This window comes from Ammospiza nelsoni, chromosome 5 (assembly GCF_027579445.1).
Source record: "Ammospiza nelsoni isolate bAmmNel1 chromosome 5, bAmmNel1.pri, whole genome shotgun sequence".
Classification (NCBI taxonomy): Eukaryota; Metazoa; Chordata; class Aves; order Passeriformes; family Passerellidae; genus Ammospiza; species Ammospiza nelsoni.
In genome coordinates this window covers 11,074,937-11,094,743 of record NC_080637.1, presented here as the reverse complement: position 1 = coordinate 11,094,743, position 19,807 = coordinate 11,074,937, and the positions used below count along the sequence as shown (strand labels likewise).

Here is a 19,807-nt window from a genome sequence, read left to right as displayed (position 1 = left end):
TGTGCTTTCTAAAATATTCATTTTGCACGTGCAAAAACAACCTTTTGTGCATTGAAAACTGTACCACATTGAAAGCAAAATGATACAAGCAGAGGAAAAAATGAATTTTCACTAGTCCCATCAGCATTACATAGTTCCTCATACTGCTCTATCAATTAGTCATGCACAGATATATGCAATGAGTTCAGAAGGAAATTCTTGGGTCTAAACTGTTATGCTATTGTTGGCCTGCACAGTGATGGCTTTGAGCATGAAGTGCCTACAGTCAAGTGTCTCACAGACTCCAGACGTCTGAAACAGCAGTTTATTTAATCAATTGATCATAGGCATGCAGCTCTACAGACAGCCTAAGTGAAGCTGCTTCTGCTTTTCCAAGTCATGTATCTTTACTTTTCATTTAAGAAATTTAACATCTTGCATCATCTGGAGATGTCATTTCCTGCCCTCCCCTCTGTCCCAATCTCATTTACAAACAGTCTAAAATAATGAGATTCAAACTTCTCTGGCCTGCAATACCAGTACTTAAGATGATAAAGAGTATTACATTGATTAAAGACAAATGAGATCATTGCTCATGTTTTAAATGATTTTTCAAGAAATAGAATAATGCTGGGGAAAGGTGATCCCTGTTTCATAATACATCAAAATAAGTCAATGCAGAATTTTTAAACCAGAAGAATGGATTTACTTAGTTCTGCTTGCTTCTGCTTTTAAATCCAGGCCTATAATCTCTACTTTTAGATAATTTAGTAGGACTGAAAGTGCAGTGATTGTGAGTGCACACTCTGTTAAGGAAGCTGGAGCCAGGTAGGGATCTACCAAAAGTCACTGAGATCATACCATGCTAACTGACCTGGAGGAACATTGAATAATCACCTCCCTGGCACCCTCTGCAGCAATCTTGGGGCTCAGCCAGAATTCCCATCCCACTCCCAATTAAATCAGTGATGAATTTCTCAGTGTCTTCCCGAGAAGCCAGCCCAGCTTCTAAAGCTGCCCTCACATGGCACAGCTCCAGGTAGCACCCTCTGATCTTCCTTCCACACATCTGCTTCCACATTGTTCTGGAAATTATCCTGCACACCCCTGTGCCTGCAGACATGAATCTGACCCAAAAGCTACTGAGGTGCTGCCTCCTGCTTAAGTGCCTTTCTCTTTCTTTCTGGTTGCTTAATTTATTACCTATTACATTTGCAGATAAACAAACATCTCACTTTCAAATCAGAAAACTTGGACCATATACTTCTGAAACATCTGGTACTTATACTGAAAATACACTCAGTGAAACTGAATATAGAAAAATTGGAGACCTATCTAGAAAACGTAAGATCTTACAGTGAAGAGAAACTTACCAACTTCATCTGGGCACCATCTAGTGGGGCAAAACTTGTGCAGTAAATAACGTTCCTGTACTGGGATTGCATCTAGATGGTGTTAAGCTGAATTCCAGCAAACCTAACCTGAATAGCCAGCCAAATTAAGGGCTTCTCCAAGAAACCAGTAACACATGGAAGTTATAAAAAGTGAAGTTTGTATTTTACTTTTCATCTAACTGGCTATTTCCTTTCAAGTATTTCTTGGGCATTTTTCCAGCAAATGGTAGGAATGAATTCACCAGACAATGTCAAATAAAAAGTACTATCAAATGCATCACAGCATTTGCTATGAATGTGGACAACCATCATATATAGGACATATATATGTATCTATAGGACAAATATTGTCCATATATTGGACAAATATATCATATTTTGGACAACCATCATATTTGAGGCATGGATTTTGATCATGGCTTTGCTTCTAGCTGGTATCAGGTCACAAAACTACGGACTTTTGCTCTTTCGCTATTTAACATCGGTGAAGGACCCTACTGGGACCACTGATTCTTGCACTTTCAAAACTTTGAGATTTTGCTTCACACCAGTAGGCTGGACCACGAAGTGAGTGGCCAGAATGAGAGGAGAGTTACCTCAGACCTGCGTCCCCTGTTGACGTAGACGCAGACGGGGCTGAAGGCGCCGCTGCCGCAGACGTACAGGTGGGTGCGGTTGTAGGACTGGATCACCCGCACGAAGTTCCCACATCCGTGCTGCAGGAAACACAGAGAACAGTCACTCCACGGGGGCAAGTGTTAGGAGATGTTGGGAACTCTAGAGAACATGACATAGAATTTTAATAGCATTATGGAAACAGCTCTACTGAGTTTGTTGGTCTCTGGATCTGGACAGCTGTTTCTTTTCACGTCAGTTTGCCTGCTCTGGGAACTAGGCTCTCTCTGATTGAGCACCACAGATGAGTTATAGAGCCCACACAGTGCTCCCACTTCCACACAGCAAAACAATTTTCATTCACATATTTCTCCTGCATGAGAAGAAGCAGGACCTCTACAGGAAACCAAGGCGTAACCTTAGTAAGTTTCCCTAAGGACACCTCTGTGTCTTAAGAAAAAATACATTCCTTTTTTCCTCCTGATTTGTTCAACATAAATGGAGATTATTAAAAAGAAAGCAAGTCCAAATATCAGATTTTGCTATTTGTATAAACAATTTATTTCCGAAACTTTAAACTGAGGTTTGCAGTCAATTGTTGCTTTGTGTGGAAGACCTACAGTGACATCTTCAAATCAGCATGAAAATTAAACCAGAATTTTAAGGGCCACACAGTTCACAGTACTGGATTTACATTTTTTTTTCCCTTCCCTTTTTTTTCTTACTCTTTCATTTTTTATTGTGATCAAGTGTTAATGCTTTTTAGGTTGAAAACAGATTTTTCAATGAATAAATTTTCTTACCCAGATCCCAGGACTGCTTTCATATTCAACCATCCAAACCTCATCCAAGACACTGTGAACTGCACATGTTTTATGGGCACAGGGTTGGAAACTGTGCCATCAGTCATCTTCATGAAAATCAGTAGAGTTAATCCTTGTTTAGCAGACTGCACTGGTTTATTTACTTTTAAAGGCATTCACATTTTTGGTTCAGCAGGAGCCAGCACCATACAATGTAATCTGAATACTGGCGCACAACTGGCGTTTCCAGACTGCAGGCAGTGGGTACCACCGACCCTCAGAGTGTGCTCCTGGGGAGTGCAGCCAGCCACAGAACTTCCACACTGCAAAGAACAGCTCAACAAACAGTGCAGCACCACCCCAGAACATACCTGGAAAAGTACTATTACCAGTTTGATTAGTAACAATCAAAAAAGGGAGGAAATGGACACTGCGTATCTTGTCCCATCTGTCAGACTGGAGGTGCATTCTGTTTACATTACCTGATTTTCCAGAATTTCACTTTATAGATTGGCTTGCAAAGCATTTCAAAAGAAAATCAAACACTTCTTTCATTTTGTTTTGGCTGCACTCAAGGTGATCTTGCTTTATTGCCAAATACCTAATTTGTGTGTATGAGTGCATGTGGATTACAACTTACTGTAGGATCCTTGCCAGCCATTTTGCACTCTTCAACCTTGTTTGCTGATGCTGGCCAGAAAATCTGTAAGGAAAGTATTGTTCAAGCAATATATTTATTACATAATTAAAAAAATAAATTTCACTGCCTAACATACATTAATAGATTAATATTTAGATATAATTTCTACTTTGATTATAAAGAAAAAAAGGATTTATGTTGATAAATAAAACTATCTTTGTCTTAGCATGCACTAAACAAAATCAAGGGCCAGGTCTTTGGCTGATATATATTAAGTTTATTAAAAATTTTAATGCAAATTAATCAATTTAGGTTTGTTTTTTCTAAATAAGAGAGCCTTTTCACCACTATTGCCTAAATTACTGCCCACCTTTCTTTACTTTTTTACTTTTACTGTACTTGTAGAAATTATTAAATTTTGGCTAGATTATGACAAAACCTACCTGGAATCTCAAGACTTCACATTGATTTCTTTCAGAAGGATTTTCAATAAATACTTCAATGTCTGAATGCTTATCTGTTTATCTCAAACTGTAAATATTTTGAGCTTCTTCCCTTAATTATTTTGATTTTGAAACAGGAAAGACATCCATTACAAATTTATCCCCAGAAATCTTGTACGTGACAGAGCCTGATAACATTTAGCCTCAAGATAACATAAACAATATCATTAAAAGATCTATGTGTATATATGTACATATATATATATGTAGAACTATGGATTTGAATGCATATGTATATGGCATTTCTACAGATCTATAAGATCAGCAAAGTGAATCTGTTGTTAAATAAACAAATGGAAAGACCGTGTGGAATTGCAGAGAGTCATTCTGAGCCCAATACTGGGTGATCACATTCACTGCCAGAAAGCTTTGTGTGTTTTTCCCTTCTGTTGATTTTTTTATTCTTTATTCTCCAGGCCTACATAAGCTGTTGAAATGCCTCACAGCTTTATACTGTAGAAAATATTTCATGTAACAGAGGCCCTACTATCTAATCAAACTCAGCACAGGATTAAACCCAACGTGCCAAGGACAGGAGGGGGAGTGCCATGCTGGGGCACAGCTCCTGCCAGACCAGGGTGGCTGGCTCACTGTGAGCTGGAAATTAGCAAAAAGGTCACAGAAGGTATTTCAGAGCCTAGAAGGCAGCCCCATTTCAGAGGGAGATCTGGGTACTATTAGGAGGAGGGAAGGATGCATTCACACCGTAGAACTAGAGGCATTTAACTTAAATGTGTAAGTTAGAATGAGCCTCCCTGGGCTCCCTCAACAATCAATTCAGGTGGACAGGCATGTCCAGAGGGTGATTCAGAGCAAAGCCTAATTTAACTGTGCTCAATCACTCTCTGGCCGGGCCCCTCTCTCTCCCCTGACACATTAAAAGCCTTGTCTCTTAAGGAAGGCATTTATCTTCCCAGCTGCAAGCCAGGTATTGCTGCCCCTCAGCCCTTCTGAGGTACAGTAATAAAGCCCACAGATTAAAGGGCTGCATGGCTTTGGTGGAACAAGGCTTTTATGGTACACCTTCAGGCAGGGTAGCAGCTCTGACAGTCTAAAACAGGCAAGACAAAGTCTGTAGACAGGCAATAGCTCAACAGCCAGGCTTCTGGGCACACAAGAACTTCTGCAGGTCACCCATCTCAAAAGCAGAGAGGCTGAATTTCAGCTGGCTTTGGAGACAAGAGAGGAATCTGTAAGCATTTGATAATATTATTTTCACACAGAGCTGCCTTCTACGGTTTGGTGAGGGAACACAAAGTCCTTGGAAAAGACCATCTCAGTAAGTGAGAGAAGCCATAAAACAGGGGGTGTCACTGTGCCCAAAATCCCAAATAAAATAACCAAACCCAAATAATGTCTCAGCTACCCAATTGAAGAGCAAAGGCTGACACAGACATAACAGGAGATTGGAAAGTAGTTCAGTGATTAGGGTCAGAGCACAAAACAAAAAAATGCATAAGATTAAGGACAACTCTGTCCTTGCTTTTTTTCAGTATGGCCTGAGAATGATAGTGTGTATCTTATTCTTCCTTGGGGATTCTTCTCAAAGTGCATCTCCAAACCATCTTATCTTGGAGAGAGGTGGAAAGGGTCAAAACACACAGATTTTCCTTGTAAAGTCAGGCCAAGCAGAATATTGCTTCAAAATGAGTAAAAAGGTCAGTTTTAAACAGTTTTTGAACAGTGTATAGCTTCATCTGCATTGTAAAGCAGATAAAACATGTAATGCATAAAACAAGGACTAAAAATTCAATAAGGTGTGGGCATGGACTTCTGTGTAAAATGATCAAATGTTATGTTTTTTGTCTTAAAAGGAAAGACATGGAATAAAGCAACCTCAGATTCTCAGAATAAAACTTGAACTTACACTGAGGGGGTCTTGGCTTATGTTGTTAATATTCAGAGACAGAATATGATCTTTACTCCCCACATAGATCCGATCCTGATCCTCATCCATCAATAATATCCTGTAATCCAGGGGGCTGTGGGATATCCTGTGATACTCAGAGGTCTTGGTTTCTTGCAGCTCTGAAATAGTAAGAACAGTAGCATAGTAAAGCAGTTCACTCACGTTTCTTGCTTCTCAGCTGAAAGTCTTTCTAAATAAAGACATCTTTGAGCACAAATGGGGCCAGAGAGGGAAGAAAAAGACTTATTAAACACTAGAAAATAATAAAATGGCTGAGGTAAAACAAAGTTTCTTTTCCAGTTTGAATACAATTATTTTCTACATTAAGTAGATAGACATAGCTCATAAAAATCAGGCAATGCTGTTATTCATTCATCTAATTAATTCTTATTTTAATGGATATTATTATTTACAGCTTTGGCTTTTAAGGAACATAATTTATTAAATTAATCAATATGTTCAATATATTCTGAAGTTTATGACTGCAGAAAACCCACAAGATCAATGAGAACTACATAAGAACATTTTACCTCCTTTTCCTAACAGGGGGCTTCACTAAAAAAAGGTTTTTATAATTTTTAAGGTCAAGTTTTACTTTGTTCTTCATCATCATGTGTGGCTTACTTGAAAGAAAAAATTATTCAGTCAAGCCTAAATGTGTCTCTTCATTCAGATGTTTGTTTACAGGTTTGGACCAAACTAACAGAACTGTAGAAGGAGCTCTTATTTTTCTACATAAAACTTTTTTCAATAAAGTGAAAATATCCTTTGATCTCAGCAATGCAGGATCAGGCCTGTTACAGGAATATCATAAGCAAATGCAATATAAGCACTGCTTGCTGCCTTCAAGAAAGCTCAGCCTTCCCATCTTTGCTTGGCCAATATAGTTGGGCCCTCAGTCAGATTGTTTTACTTTTCAGTAATTACAGAAGGGAGATTTCTCAAGAGCTGAGAGCGGAAAAATAAAACCTTAACAATCAATTTGTCTTTGTTAAAATATTTAGCATATAATTATGCCTGCTTTCTTCATGAATATTAGGATTGAATTGTGTTCCCTGTGTACTGTATATTTATATTCAAAATACACAGTACTTATGAAAATGAGCTCTGCTATAATGTATATTCATAAATGTAAGATCTGAGCCCACAGTTCACAGTTGCAAACTTTGTCTGGGACACTATGGCTTGTCACTGTTGATAAAGTTTTTTAAAGCAAAGTTTTTTGCTCATTCATTCCCTATGGAAAACAGTAAATGTCTTTTACAAAATTAGTTTTCTGAAGCTATGGATATTTTATAAAGTAAAACTCTCAAAACAGAAAAATTTCTGTGTATGTGCTCTATTAAAAAAAAAAAAAAGCGCCAAAAGAAGTGTGCCTAAAGTATGCACCCTCTGCAAAACACATATTTAGCTGAAAGCAATTTTTTTTAATTACTTGGAAAGCCATTTTTAATAGCAGGCAAAAGTTGAAGTGCTAGGATTCATACCTGTCTAGTAGAGAACTAATGATTGAAAGAACACTTACCAGAATATAATTTGTATTGATAAATATATGATACATAACTCCAGTTAGTTTTTTATCATTGTTAACTAGTTTCATAGGAAGATGAAAAATATCTCCAGTTACTGAAAGATAATTGTGTTCTGATTAATTTAGATGTGAGACAGCTTTCAGGAGCTGAGTTTCCTACATGCACTTATTTATGGTAATATAAAAAACCCCAAAAACAAATAGTATTTTTCTTGTGCCTTGACAAAAGATAAACCTACAATCAAGATCTACAATCTGTGCCTAAAAAGCTGAAAAAGAACTTGTTAAATATATATGAAAATTGTTCACAGTACTTTCAGAAAGCTTCTTTTAGTGCTTGAGAAATCAAATGGTTTTTTTCACTTTAAAAAACTCCTCCCGGTAAGCTTTTAGCTAGGATTGTCCCAGCAATCTCACCAGCACAGTGCCATTTGAAATTTGGCCTCTGAAATTCTCACACCCAGGCTCAGGCACTCGTGCTCATCCCTTTTCCTGGGGCATTATTAACTTTACCATAACACCCGGCAGCTGTAAGGTGAAACTGCACCTTCTCCTGCCTGTACATCTGATATACCAGGAAAGCACAGATAATCCGGGAGGGTTTCCCACCCAGCACATGTCAATGTGAGCACAGTGCCTGCACAGCAGAACGTCCCTCCTGGCTGCCCCACTGACTGACAGTGCTGACAATGAGAACACCTTGGCTGATGCAAAAGGTCATCATGATCATGATTGCTTTCAAACAAGAGACAAAGACAGCAACAGATTTCCACAAGTTCCATTCATCAAAGTCCATTATTTTCTTGGAATTCTAACCTCTTTGAAATGGTACTATTCTTTCCAAGGCTCCTGAAAAATGATCTGCCTCCATCAAGCTGCTGATGCAAAGAACACCTTATGTTAGGTTACTGGGCTATGGAAACTCAACACCATCCATAAGAGGAAGGAAAGCTGTGAAACAAATACTCTCACACTGATTTATTAGTTTTATTTCTTTCAATGCTGAAGCTTACACTCTGTGGGCTACTCAATTATTACACTCTGTGGGCTACTCAAGAAAGTATGGAGGGAATTTATAACTAATCAAATTTTATTTTCATTTAACAAAATTTACCACACAATCATCGAAGAAAATTTGATTTTTTTAAAAAGATTTAATATTTAGTTGTTGTTGCTTGGAGAAAGCAGTGGCTGCAAAGATGCTGTTTGGTCTTTCACATTCCCTTTCATCTCTCTCAAACAAAAGTTTTTGGCAAAAAATGAAGTAGACATTTACTGACATTCAGAACAAATCTATTCCACGCTCTGAGAACTTAACCAAACATTGAAAGCAGAAAAATCTATATAGAGAATGATGCTACAGACATCTCTCTAAATATTAAAAAAAAATTTGACAATAAAACAATATGCAAGTAACTTTCATCCTTAATGATGCAAAAATAATCTTTGCCTGTTGATTTTCTTCATCAGTTGTGCATTTTGCCTTTCCTCAGGGACAAAACCAACACCAGCTTGAGCCCTACTGTAAGAAATCTGATCTTAGAGGACAGGTTGCTTTAACAAAGAAACAAAAGCTGCAGTGAATTCTCTTTCCAGATTATGCTTATTATTGAACTGCACATTTTGGAGATCCCAATGACTGGGAGTTTTCTCTGTTCACAGCTTACTGACAATTAAAGTCCTACTCTTTAATTATCTTTCTAATCCACCATAAAAATTAAAAAAAAAAAAAAAGGTCATGTTTTCACAGAAGAAATAACAAAATATTTGTGGAATATCTATTGTTGACATCACAAAAGCCTTTGTAACAAACCAAACTAGTCTCACCAAAACAAAACAATTTCAGTTATTAGAAACAGGGTATCCAGGGAGGTATAGTTATCTTCTTACACAGCCTATTATAGCCAAATTGTCAGCTTGCATAAGGATAAATGAGCTAGATCCATCAGGTAGTCCTCTGAATGTCTTATTTAATCACTCAGCCTCAAACTTTCATCGCTCCTTAATTCAAATTCACTGGAAGCACAATGATGAAAACAGCCTGACTCTTCAAGACTAAGGAATATAATCTCTAATCTGTAGAAGCAAGACCCTATGTGACTTCCTTGGTTGACATTTTATAATGATGCTTGATACATTTGTTACTGAAATAAATGCAATTTTTAGCAGGACCTTCCCAAAATGTAACTTCCTTTTTGCAGACTCACATAACCACTTATTACTGAACGCCCTACATAACCAAGAATGATTTCAACATAACCAAGAATCATCTTTATGTTGCAGGGTTTGGTAAGCTCCAGCCCTGGCATGCAAGCATCCCTAGCCAAAGTTCAAAGCACTGAATTAATCCACTGATAAACTGTGGATAAACCACGACACGTGAGGCGCTGCATGCAGTCACGCCTGCCCTCCACCATCCCTGCACTTCCAGCCTAGCAGGGCTTCTTTCAGCAAGCCCAGGATGGTCTGTCAGGCTTTTAATTTAGGATCCCCTGTGGGAGAGTGCGAGAAATAATGTGCTTTCCTCCTCTTTCCTGCTGGCATAAGGATTCAGTCTCAGAAGGCTGTTTATGAGGAAGTTGAGAGCAAAAGCAGAGATTTGGTGTCTGTGCTTCAGAAACAAGCAGGGAGTGAAGCACAGCAATCCATTCACACACAGCACCAGAGATGGGCACAAACTCAGCTTTCCAGGAAGATGGGCTGCATCTCCCCAGGGAACCTCTGCTGCCCAAATTGGCATGGATTTTATGTAGCCCTAGTGATGTGGAAGTTAGCAATACAATTCTGTTTTATTTTATCCTGGGGTGTGGGGTGCACAAATCACACACCTTGTGTACATCTAGCAGCAAGCTCAGTGTTAGCCTCTGAGTACAGAGGCTGTAAAACTCTCTTAAGCCTCATTAAGCCTTGAGTTTGTGCCAACAAATATGCCAGCCCATGCCAAATGCGAGGCTGCAATCTAAAATCTCACCTTCCAGGAACTGGAATGAAACCAATTTTCTTTTTTTTTTTTCTTTTTTTTTTAATAGAAATAAGTATTTAAGTAGAACAATATTTTTGCTTGAAGTGTCAGATGGAAATGGTCCCCTTCTGCCAGGTCATGTTTAAAAAGGTGAAAAGTAATTTGGACATATAGATACTATGCATAATGTTGCTACCATTGAATGGAATGGTTATGTATTTTAAGAATGTGAGTGGTATCTGAGGTATTTGCAAAGTTACCAAAAATCATTAAAAAAACCCCCAAACAAAAAAAACTTCAGCCAGAAGAAAAGGTCTGCTTTAAATATTTTAAATATTTTTCTTTCTACTTTGTATTTACAAATCTCTCTGTTTTATAACATTTCAGCAGAAATGACTGGAAAAGATTCAGTTAAACAATATCAGATATCATAGGAATCAATTTTAATTATTGTTTTTTTGGCTTTATTCTAATTTTTTTTAGTGTAAAGACATGGAGGAAATAAATGCATCAGTTTTATAGTTTACACAGTAGTTGTGGAAATAGTCTGCTATAATACTGCAAGTCTGAGAACACCAGTGACTGCTTTTTCAACTTCATGTACGGAAAGAGAACAGGTAAAACCAGAATATTTCTTTTCAAAACTTCAGAATGAGTCACCTTTGCACTGTCAATATTCCTTTTCTTTGAAGATATATGTATTGATTCCTTCTGCTTAAGGGCTGCGATAAGGGAGCTGCTGAAGCACTTTGCCACTGCTCATGCAGGGTTCAAACCAAAACCCATCCCTCAGCCATTCTCAATCCCACTGTGAACGGGGACACAGCCGTCTCACCAGAAGCAGCCACATGTGCTACTGGTCAGTCCCTTGTGTGCCTTAACCACACAGGCCCAAAAAGGCTCAGATGGACCTCTGACCTTTTCTTTATCTCTTCTTCATGCACCAGAGTTTTTACTCTTTTCTTTAATGCTGTTACAATGAAATCTGGCTTTTTAGATAGGCGGTAATAGCTTCATAAGAACTAGAAATCAGAGATGTGCACACTTGCTTGCATCTGAATCCATCTGAAAGGGGTTTAATTGTATTTTTATAAAAAAAAAAGAGCAAGTGAAAGGGGAGAAAATAGATTTACAAGTGCTCATAAAATCACATGCTAACTAATTTACAAGCTCATTTGAACAAGAGAGAAGAATGGAGTTCAGATAGTACAGGCTGAAACAGAACCCTCTTTTTGCCCAGAGCTAAAATGTATAATCTGCTAGAAGGAAACTTAATTGCTGCATTTGGAATGAGAGTAAATAACAAGGAAATGTCAATGATATCTAAATATGATCTGTTTTAAATATACAGCTTGAATACTTGTGGGTGTACTTGCTACGTGAGTTGAGAGCAAAATTTACACATTACTGGACTGAGATAGTGAAGTCTTTTACAAAGGGAAATCAGAACACCAAGGTGAAGTCTTTGGAGAATCAGGCCCAGAGGTGACTCTAGCTTGTCTGAAGAACAATTTGTCACCTTGAGCAGCTCAACATATAGATTAGGGGCAGTAAAACACTCAATAGCTCTTTGTGAAGGGGACCATGTGTTGATAGGAAAAGACATACCAGTTAACAGTTGACCTTAAGCAGAGTGTTCACATATGTCAGTAGATGGGTCCTTTTTTTTTCCCAATTTGCAAGACAGAAAAAGCTCCTGAAATCCTGGTAACTCACAGACTTTAAAAAAATCACAGTCAAGTATTAACTGCCTTTTAAAAAGTTGTACCAAAAGGGAAATAATTCATGACAGAGTGCTGTTTTATTAAAATTACTGAAATCTGTAACAGAATTTTTCATCTTTTATTTAGTACTTTGAAGGAAAAAGGAGGGGCAGATCCTCTGAGGTGTGGGCAGCTGCCAGTTTTGTGCAGAAGGAATGTGCTTTCTAAGCAAAAGCAAACACACGAGAAGAGAAAGCCACTCACTCGTGTGTGGCAAAATGTATTAACGTGGCTTTGTGGCACACTTATCAACCCAAGACACCCCACAACGTTCTATGCCTCTTTAGTGAAGCTTCAAATTATGAAGAAGAGATATGATTTCATTTTCACAGATGTTGTCATGTGAAATCATACCACATTCCACAACAGAAAACCCACTCCAAAACAAAGAGGAAAAATGTGTTAGTGTTTTCCAAACTGCAGTTACACAGCTATCCTAAGTCTTGCCAAATATTCCAGTACTGAGATTCCTTCACTGAGCATTATGCAAGACCACCCACACCCTCCAGCCATCTAGTCTCACTAGGCTGTAGACACTTCTGGGCACAGTAACTTCAGGTTATTTCTCCATTTACCTCACTGTAAACCTCGAAGAACTCCTCTGAAGTCTGTATAGGCATTTCAATAAAAAAACTGAAAACTAGGCTTCCTTTTTTAGCAAGTAGCGTGCAGTTATAATTTTATATAAATGTAATTTGCACACTTTATTTCAGAAGATGCTACGAATACTGCCATTCTACAGAACTTTCCAGAAGATATCCTATTTATCAAATATTACCTTGTTATTTTCTGCTCATTATTATCCTGTGCAGGCCTTGTTCTCAGTTTTGGTCCCAAAACAAAAAGGATAACTTTGGCAAGCATGGAGAGCCACAAAGCCAAGCTGACTGGGTTCAAGATTACTGCATCTGAGTTATCCATGTCAGATGGGAGCCAGTCTCCTCCAAGCCCTGTGTGTAACAAGCTTGTGTACAACAGCTCTGCAGCATGAAAGCTGCTCTCCAAGAGCTGCACACTTCAAAGTCTGCACAGTTACACAGAATTTAGTCTGCACGGTTACACAGAATTTACCCTTTGGTTGCTTTCCAAAACCCATGGAGAGAGAGGGCCCTTGCCACACTGCCCAAAGGCTGCACAAGCTCAGCCTGGGTGCACACAGTGGCTTTGCCATTGGCACTAGGGATGTTTTTGTTTTCCAGATGCAGGAGTGAGAAGCTTTTGGTTGCCAAGTATGACATTATTTTTGAGACAGAGTGAGGGAAAAAAAAGCCGCACCCCTGGAGAAGTCAGACAGATTCCACACAGTTTTACTTCTTCTGGGAGAAGTATATCTCTTCACTGTAAACTCTTGTGTCTTCTCTCTTCTCTTTTTTTCTAGTGGGCCACCAATCACACCACTGGAAGAATGGCTGCTCTCCTTCCTGTGATACTCAGGCACACAGAGAAATGTTCCAAGCAGGGATCAGACTAACTGGACAGCTAAACCCCTGACTGTATGCAGACACTGAAACTCTTTGATTCAAATTTACAGAGAGATATGAGAAATGGAAGAAGGTGAATTATTGTAACTGTCTGCTCAAAAAATTAATTAAGCTTGAAGCTTGTGATAGTGTCCAAGTGAGAACTGGGCAACAACATGAGATCTGGGAACTGCTTTTCCAAATCATACATCTTCATCCCATTTGCCACTGGGAGAACAAGGTCTGAGTTTACTTTTCTTTAGTTCTGAATCTCATCCAGGTTATTTCTTTTGTGATAAAAGCAAACCTTTCAAGGCTTACTTTTAAGTACCTGACTATTTACTCCCCACAAACAGATGGTCAGATGATGTCAGCTGAGACATCTTTAAATGTTGGGAAGGGAAAGAGAGGAACAGGGAGAGTGTAAGTAAGGTTGGGTCAAAGGTAGGCTGTTTTACTGCTAGAAATGTCTGTCTTTGTAGATTTATCTTTCTGTTCAATCTAAGTGAGTACTTTGCAGAGGTATTGAGGTAATCTGTACACAGTGAAGACAGAATTTGGCTTTTGCAAAACTGACAGCTATTGGGGAGTAGCAGTATGCAGTTTTGAGATGTTAATACATCCTTGCCGATGTACCAACAACTGTGACACAGAACTGTAGTGAAGATCTATCAAATGTTTCAGAATAATCAACACTTGAGGTAATCTAAGTATGATAGCAGTCTCCCAACTTCTTTTCAGACTTAACACCAGCTCACATGCAGTCCTTTTCTCTCCGAGCATATTTTCACCAAGCTGCTGAATTATTTGTTACCAGAGCTAATAAAAACTCATTGAGAAAACAGCTCATCCACTGAAAAATTTCATTATGGCTTCTCTAATAAAGTAAGAACCCACTTCACTCTGGCAAGGCAGAGGAACCCTTTCCATTATATTCCTTTCTCTCCCTCAACGAGCAACCTCCCCAGAGATTCAGCAAATCTCTCTATGTCTGCAATTGGCATTATTGCTCTTGCTGCAATAATCCTTGCCTTTATTGATGTTACCAACTGTACTGCAACTTTAGCCATGCTACTTTATCCACAGATCTCCTTAAAACATATTGTTCCTATCTTCACCAGTCACTTCTCACCACTACTCTGTACAAAATAGGGCAATTTAGTATATGCAAGCTTGGTTACAGTTTCATTATTATTATTATCAATTTAATCAAATTAGGATTAGCTATCAGGCAAACATCAGGCATAAAGAGATCAAGCTAAATCCCACTGCTTAGCTTTCATTCATTCTTCATTAAAATAATATAAAATTTACCCAGTTATGAACTGAAGAAACTTTGGAAGGGGGTAGTTCTCATTCAAAAGAATTACAGTAATAACTTTGTTTCAGCTGACTGCTGAACTAAAGGGTAGTATTTTTATACATTAAAACAATTTGAATTTAGTGGGATATTCATAAAAACAGCCAGGTTGCCCATAGCAAAATCAAGCAAAGAAGTTTATGGCCTGCTGGGTACCACACACAAATAGGTAAACCACTGCTTCTTTTTTGGTGTGTTTTCTTGTTTCCTCAGTATCAGTATGTCAATGGGATGCATATACCTGGTGTCTACATACTCTTGTCTATATATCAGATAATCATCTCTGTATACCAAGTAAAGATAGTTAGCAAGCTCTGCTTTACATCTGGGAAGGATAAAAGAAACACTTATTCTCACTCGACTATGTGAGAAAACAAAGCAGCTGGAGGTCAACAAATGGCATCCCCTGCTCAGTGAACCTTCCATGAACCCCTAGATCAACACGATGCCAGAAGGGTCATTATATTGGAGATAACAAATTTCACCAAGAGCAACAGCCACATTGATTCCACAGTCATGTCACAACTGCATTTATCCAAATCTTCCATTGTCATTTCTATTTACAGAAATTTTAGAATAATAGAATACTTTTCCACAATATTCTTAATTCCTTTTCCTCTATTTATTTGTGGTTCTGTATGCTTTAGTAGAATACCCAGTGTACTACCCCTTGTAGCTTAATTTGAGCTCTTGGATTTAATTTTATTTTTCAGCTGCAAGGCCACCCAACCCTTTCCACTGACAGGAAGCAAGCTGCTTTCTGGACGTGGGTGTTTGGGATGCTTTCTGAAGCCAAGGAAAGTTTGGTTTGGGAGAAAAGCAAAGGTCAAGCCTATCTTTAAATGTCTGAGCAGCTGGTTCTTTTTTTCCCTTCAAATAGATTTTTCTGGTATATTGAACGCATTCAATTCCATTGGAGGAACAGCCAAGTGGTTTCATCAGATTCTACATTAAGTGGTTTTTTTTTTGTTTTTTTTTTTCTTCCCAAATTACAGTATGACCAAACCTGCTTCACTGAATATGGGGTTTGGCCACATCCCCCAGAGGACTTCAGTGGTTGGACCCAACTGGAAATTATTAATTTCATCATCACTGTTTTCTGCTTGCTGCTGAACATCATGGACTGTTATGAGTTTCATATTAAATACAATATTTTTTGTATTAAATTAATTAAGATACGGGGTGAGTTTGTTTAAATGTCAACTTAAAATAAAAAATAAGTATTTCCAAGCATGTGTGCAGTGAAAATTATTTTATTTAAACTTAGTTTTTTTCTGTATGGATTTGGCTCTGTCACTGCTTGGTGTCATTTATAGGAAGTGGCTGTCCCCAGTGCTGACTCCTGGGAGCAGGAGTGCTCCAAGCCTGCAGGCAGCCACGCTCAGTGGGCAGCAGCACAATTGCTGTTTAAACACACAGAACACAAACCTTTTTCACTCTTTTTCGCACCATGAAGACTGACACAAAGAGTGAATTTAGGAGCACATTCCAGAGCTGCATGCTACCATCAATCTTCAAGTGATCACCAGCTGGTATTTGGGTGCACAATAAAAGTCATGTTCAGTGGGCTGGGCACAGCCTGGTGGATTAGAGTCCTCTCAGCTCTAAATCCTGTTCTGTGGTATTTTGCTTTTTGACTTTAGACATGTCACATAAACTCTCTGACTTAGATATGTAAAGTGAAGGTAACAGTTTGGTACTTATTTGACCGGGTTGTTTTTTGGATTGCACTTTGTAATGTATAAAAAAGCCTTCGAAATGAAAATGAAATAGCTGGATGAAGTTATTTCAAATGCATTTCATATGCAAAGAGAGATATTTTTTGTTTGTTTGTTTGTTTCAAGTCCAGATGCTTCAGACTTAATGAGCTCAGCCAAAACTCTGGTTTGGATTTAAGAGATAATTTTTATACTTTTCTGTTTATATTTAATCTGAATGGAAAGCCATTAAAATAAATAAACCTTCTGCAGTCACTCACTCCATGTTTAAACTAGACTTGCCATATTTATTCATCAAGATCACCATTAAGAACTTGGCCAAAAGTGGGGAAAAAAGTATAAGAATTCTCTTGTTTGCATTCACACAGATAGGAAATAAAAAAGATAAAACCTTCTTGTTTATATTCAACCTTCAGTTATGAAACATCTCATGATTACAACAATATCTCTTTCAGATAACGGGAGGCTCTAACAGAACTGAGCAATTAATGTATTTGGATATGCTGAACAACAACAAAGAGGAAAAAAGAAGACAAATCTTTGCTCCCAGGTAAAAAGGCAGAGGAGTGAAGATGAGTAACATACTCTATAAAATACTATTTCAGCCTCCTATAGGTCCAGTATGGAAACTGGAGATCCTAGGAAGGAAGGACTCAATCAGCAAACCAAACCTGAAGGGTATTTAGATTTCTGACAGATTAAAATTGGCACACTGCAGGTACAGGAGAGGAAGTGGCAACAGGATAGAAATCAGCCACAGCCATCCACTTATCTCTACAGCAAACTACTCCCTGTAGCACAGGATGATGCAACTGCCCTCAGCATATAACTCTGTGCCCTTAATCCTTAAACAAAAATTGCATTAATTTAAAGGCAGAAATCATAGATTGTGTCTCTTCTGTATGCCCTGTACTTGTATTTTGGAAGCAGAAGCAAAATAATGCGGCTATTCATTTAAAGTGTAATGTGCAAATATGTAGAACAAAGGAGATTTGTTTCATGATCAGAACAGGGAACTAACTATATGTCAGAACTCCTGGGCACTTGCTCTCTGACCTTGAACAAATCTCTCACCCTCCATTTATGTCAGTTTAACCATCTGCTATATGTTTGTAACAACACTTACCTGTCTTTCAGAATTACTATCAAGTTCAGTTAATGTATGTTTGTTAAAAAAAAAATCAAGTTAAAGGCATTTTAATGTTCAAGGTAGTATTCTAATTCAAGCTCCTGCTAACCATTTAGGCTTACTGCATAATACATTTAAATCACTCTATTTTACAGGTACACAAGCTTTAGTGCTTCTCTTTTGTATAAAGCAATGCTGCCTAATGCACAATTCCTTTTAGCTCCATTAAATAGATGTCATGAATTTGACTGCTGTAGAAAGAAAATATCTACAATGTGATTGTGACAAAGCAAATAGAGACAGTTCTGAACAGCTTTTAATCAGAATTTGTTTACTAAAGGCATGCTTACTTCAGTAGATTTGGCTGTGAGGAGGAATGCCAAATAGTGACCTTTTGAACTCACATTGAATGAGAAATATTTTCAACAGGTTTAAGTCCTTTAGCTGGTGTTTATTAAATAGGGCTTTCACTATTATACAAGACATATTTTGACTAGTTCCCTTAAATAGCTTCACCTTCATAACATTCCACAGTATATTTTCATATTTATATTTTTACAAACTGTTTATCAGTTATAAAAACTAACATTTATTCTAATAACTTCTAACTTTGTTAAATGATCTCCCATAGCTGCTTCTCTTGCTTATTCCATGCTGGGTTACTGGGTGGTTTACTGGCACTGAAAGTTTCTAGAAGAAGGGGTCTCTTACATCAGATGCATATTTAGTGTAGAATAAATAATTTAAACATATTTTTATGTATTTTGATGGCAATCTATTATAATGCCTATATTATCACTGAAGATACTATGATCTAATGATACTGATCTTTTCCATTTGTGCTACTAAAGTCATCAAATCTATTCTTGCTATGTATCATTAGCCTGAGAATTAAAACACTTTACAAAACACTGCATTTTATTATCACTGACCAGTGTCTGTTAACCTGATTTTTCACTGCATCACTGTGAATGTCCAAATCACAGCACCAATAAAACAAACAGAAAACCACTAGCATAAAGTACAGCATTAAAGCATTAAGAATCAATTCTCAACTTTCCAAACAACTGTCAGAAATTAAGTCTCCAAATTTATTGTGCTTACCAGTTGGCTGCAGGTAAAATTTAAAAAAATGTTAAAATAGTAGCTCAGGGTGAGAAATTACCTAGAAGTTCAGACGCTAGGGCTCTAGTCCTGGTATTATAAATTAACCTAGGGCATGGAAAATCATCTTCAGAAAAGTCATCTTCAGTGTGGCAACACCAGTCAGACTCTCCTGGTACAGGAACCCTAAGGCAGAACTGAGGAAAACACAAATATCCAAATACTTCTGAGGATATTCCAAAAATCCTTCTGTCTTTTTTTTTACAGCTATCACAGACAATTTGGTGCAGGTTGGGAAGGCCTGACAGTGTGTATCAGGCTCACCAAAGAACTTGGGCAGATAAATGATTTTGTTCTGCATGCCAGTACACCTTATGCAGCCAACCCAATGCCAAGAGAAACTAAGAAAACTGTGCAGAGTTTTCCACATAGTACACTTTACATCTGTGAAAATATCTGAGTATGAGCTTGGCTGAATTTTCCTGAATTAATATTCTGAATTTAGAGTCTTCATTCCAAACCCAGATGCCAGCTTAGTTGCATTACTGGTGTATTAAATCCATGGTTATACTTCCTTGCCATACTGCACTTCCTTTACTCTACCTTTGCTCATATCACAACTACTTTCACCTCTTCTACACTTAAATTCTGTACAGCAATGCAACTTTATGTTCCAAAATAGGTCCTCCAAAAGAATTCTCAAGACATTTCATAACAAAGGAAACATGCTGGAATCTGGGGAACTATGCTGTCCCTTTAGTATTTCATTCTGTTTCCCATGTGCTACAAGAAAGAGATCATGCAGACTGAGACTACTCAGAGGTCTAACTCCTGGTCTACTCACAAGTGAGCTGTCCCAGACTGGGCTCTGCCTATCGATGGCCTGCCCCTTTACCATGACACATCAGTGCATGCTTGTCTAGAAATAGAACAACGC

At 38.0% G+C, this 19,807-nt stretch overlaps 1 protein-coding gene across 3 annotated transcripts in view; it reads right to left on the bottom strand.

Annotated features, from left to right (window-relative positions):
- The window catches only part of SEMA3C (semaphorin 3C), a 117,533-nt gene that overhangs the window by 45,370 nt on the left and 52,356 nt on the right, over positions 1-19,807 (bottom strand). For all 3 annotated transcript variants that reach the window (XM_059471482.1, XM_059471483.1, XM_059471484.1), the window contains 3 exons: positions 5,802-5,962; positions 3,432-3,494; positions 1,970-2,089 (listed from right to left, as the gene is read on the bottom strand). In XM_059471482.1, coding sequence (XP_059327465.1) covers positions 1,970-2,089; positions 3,432-3,494; positions 5,802-5,962 — 344 coding nt within the window. The remainder of the gene's footprint in view (positions 1-1,969; positions 2,090-3,431; positions 3,495-5,801; positions 5,963-19,807) is intronic.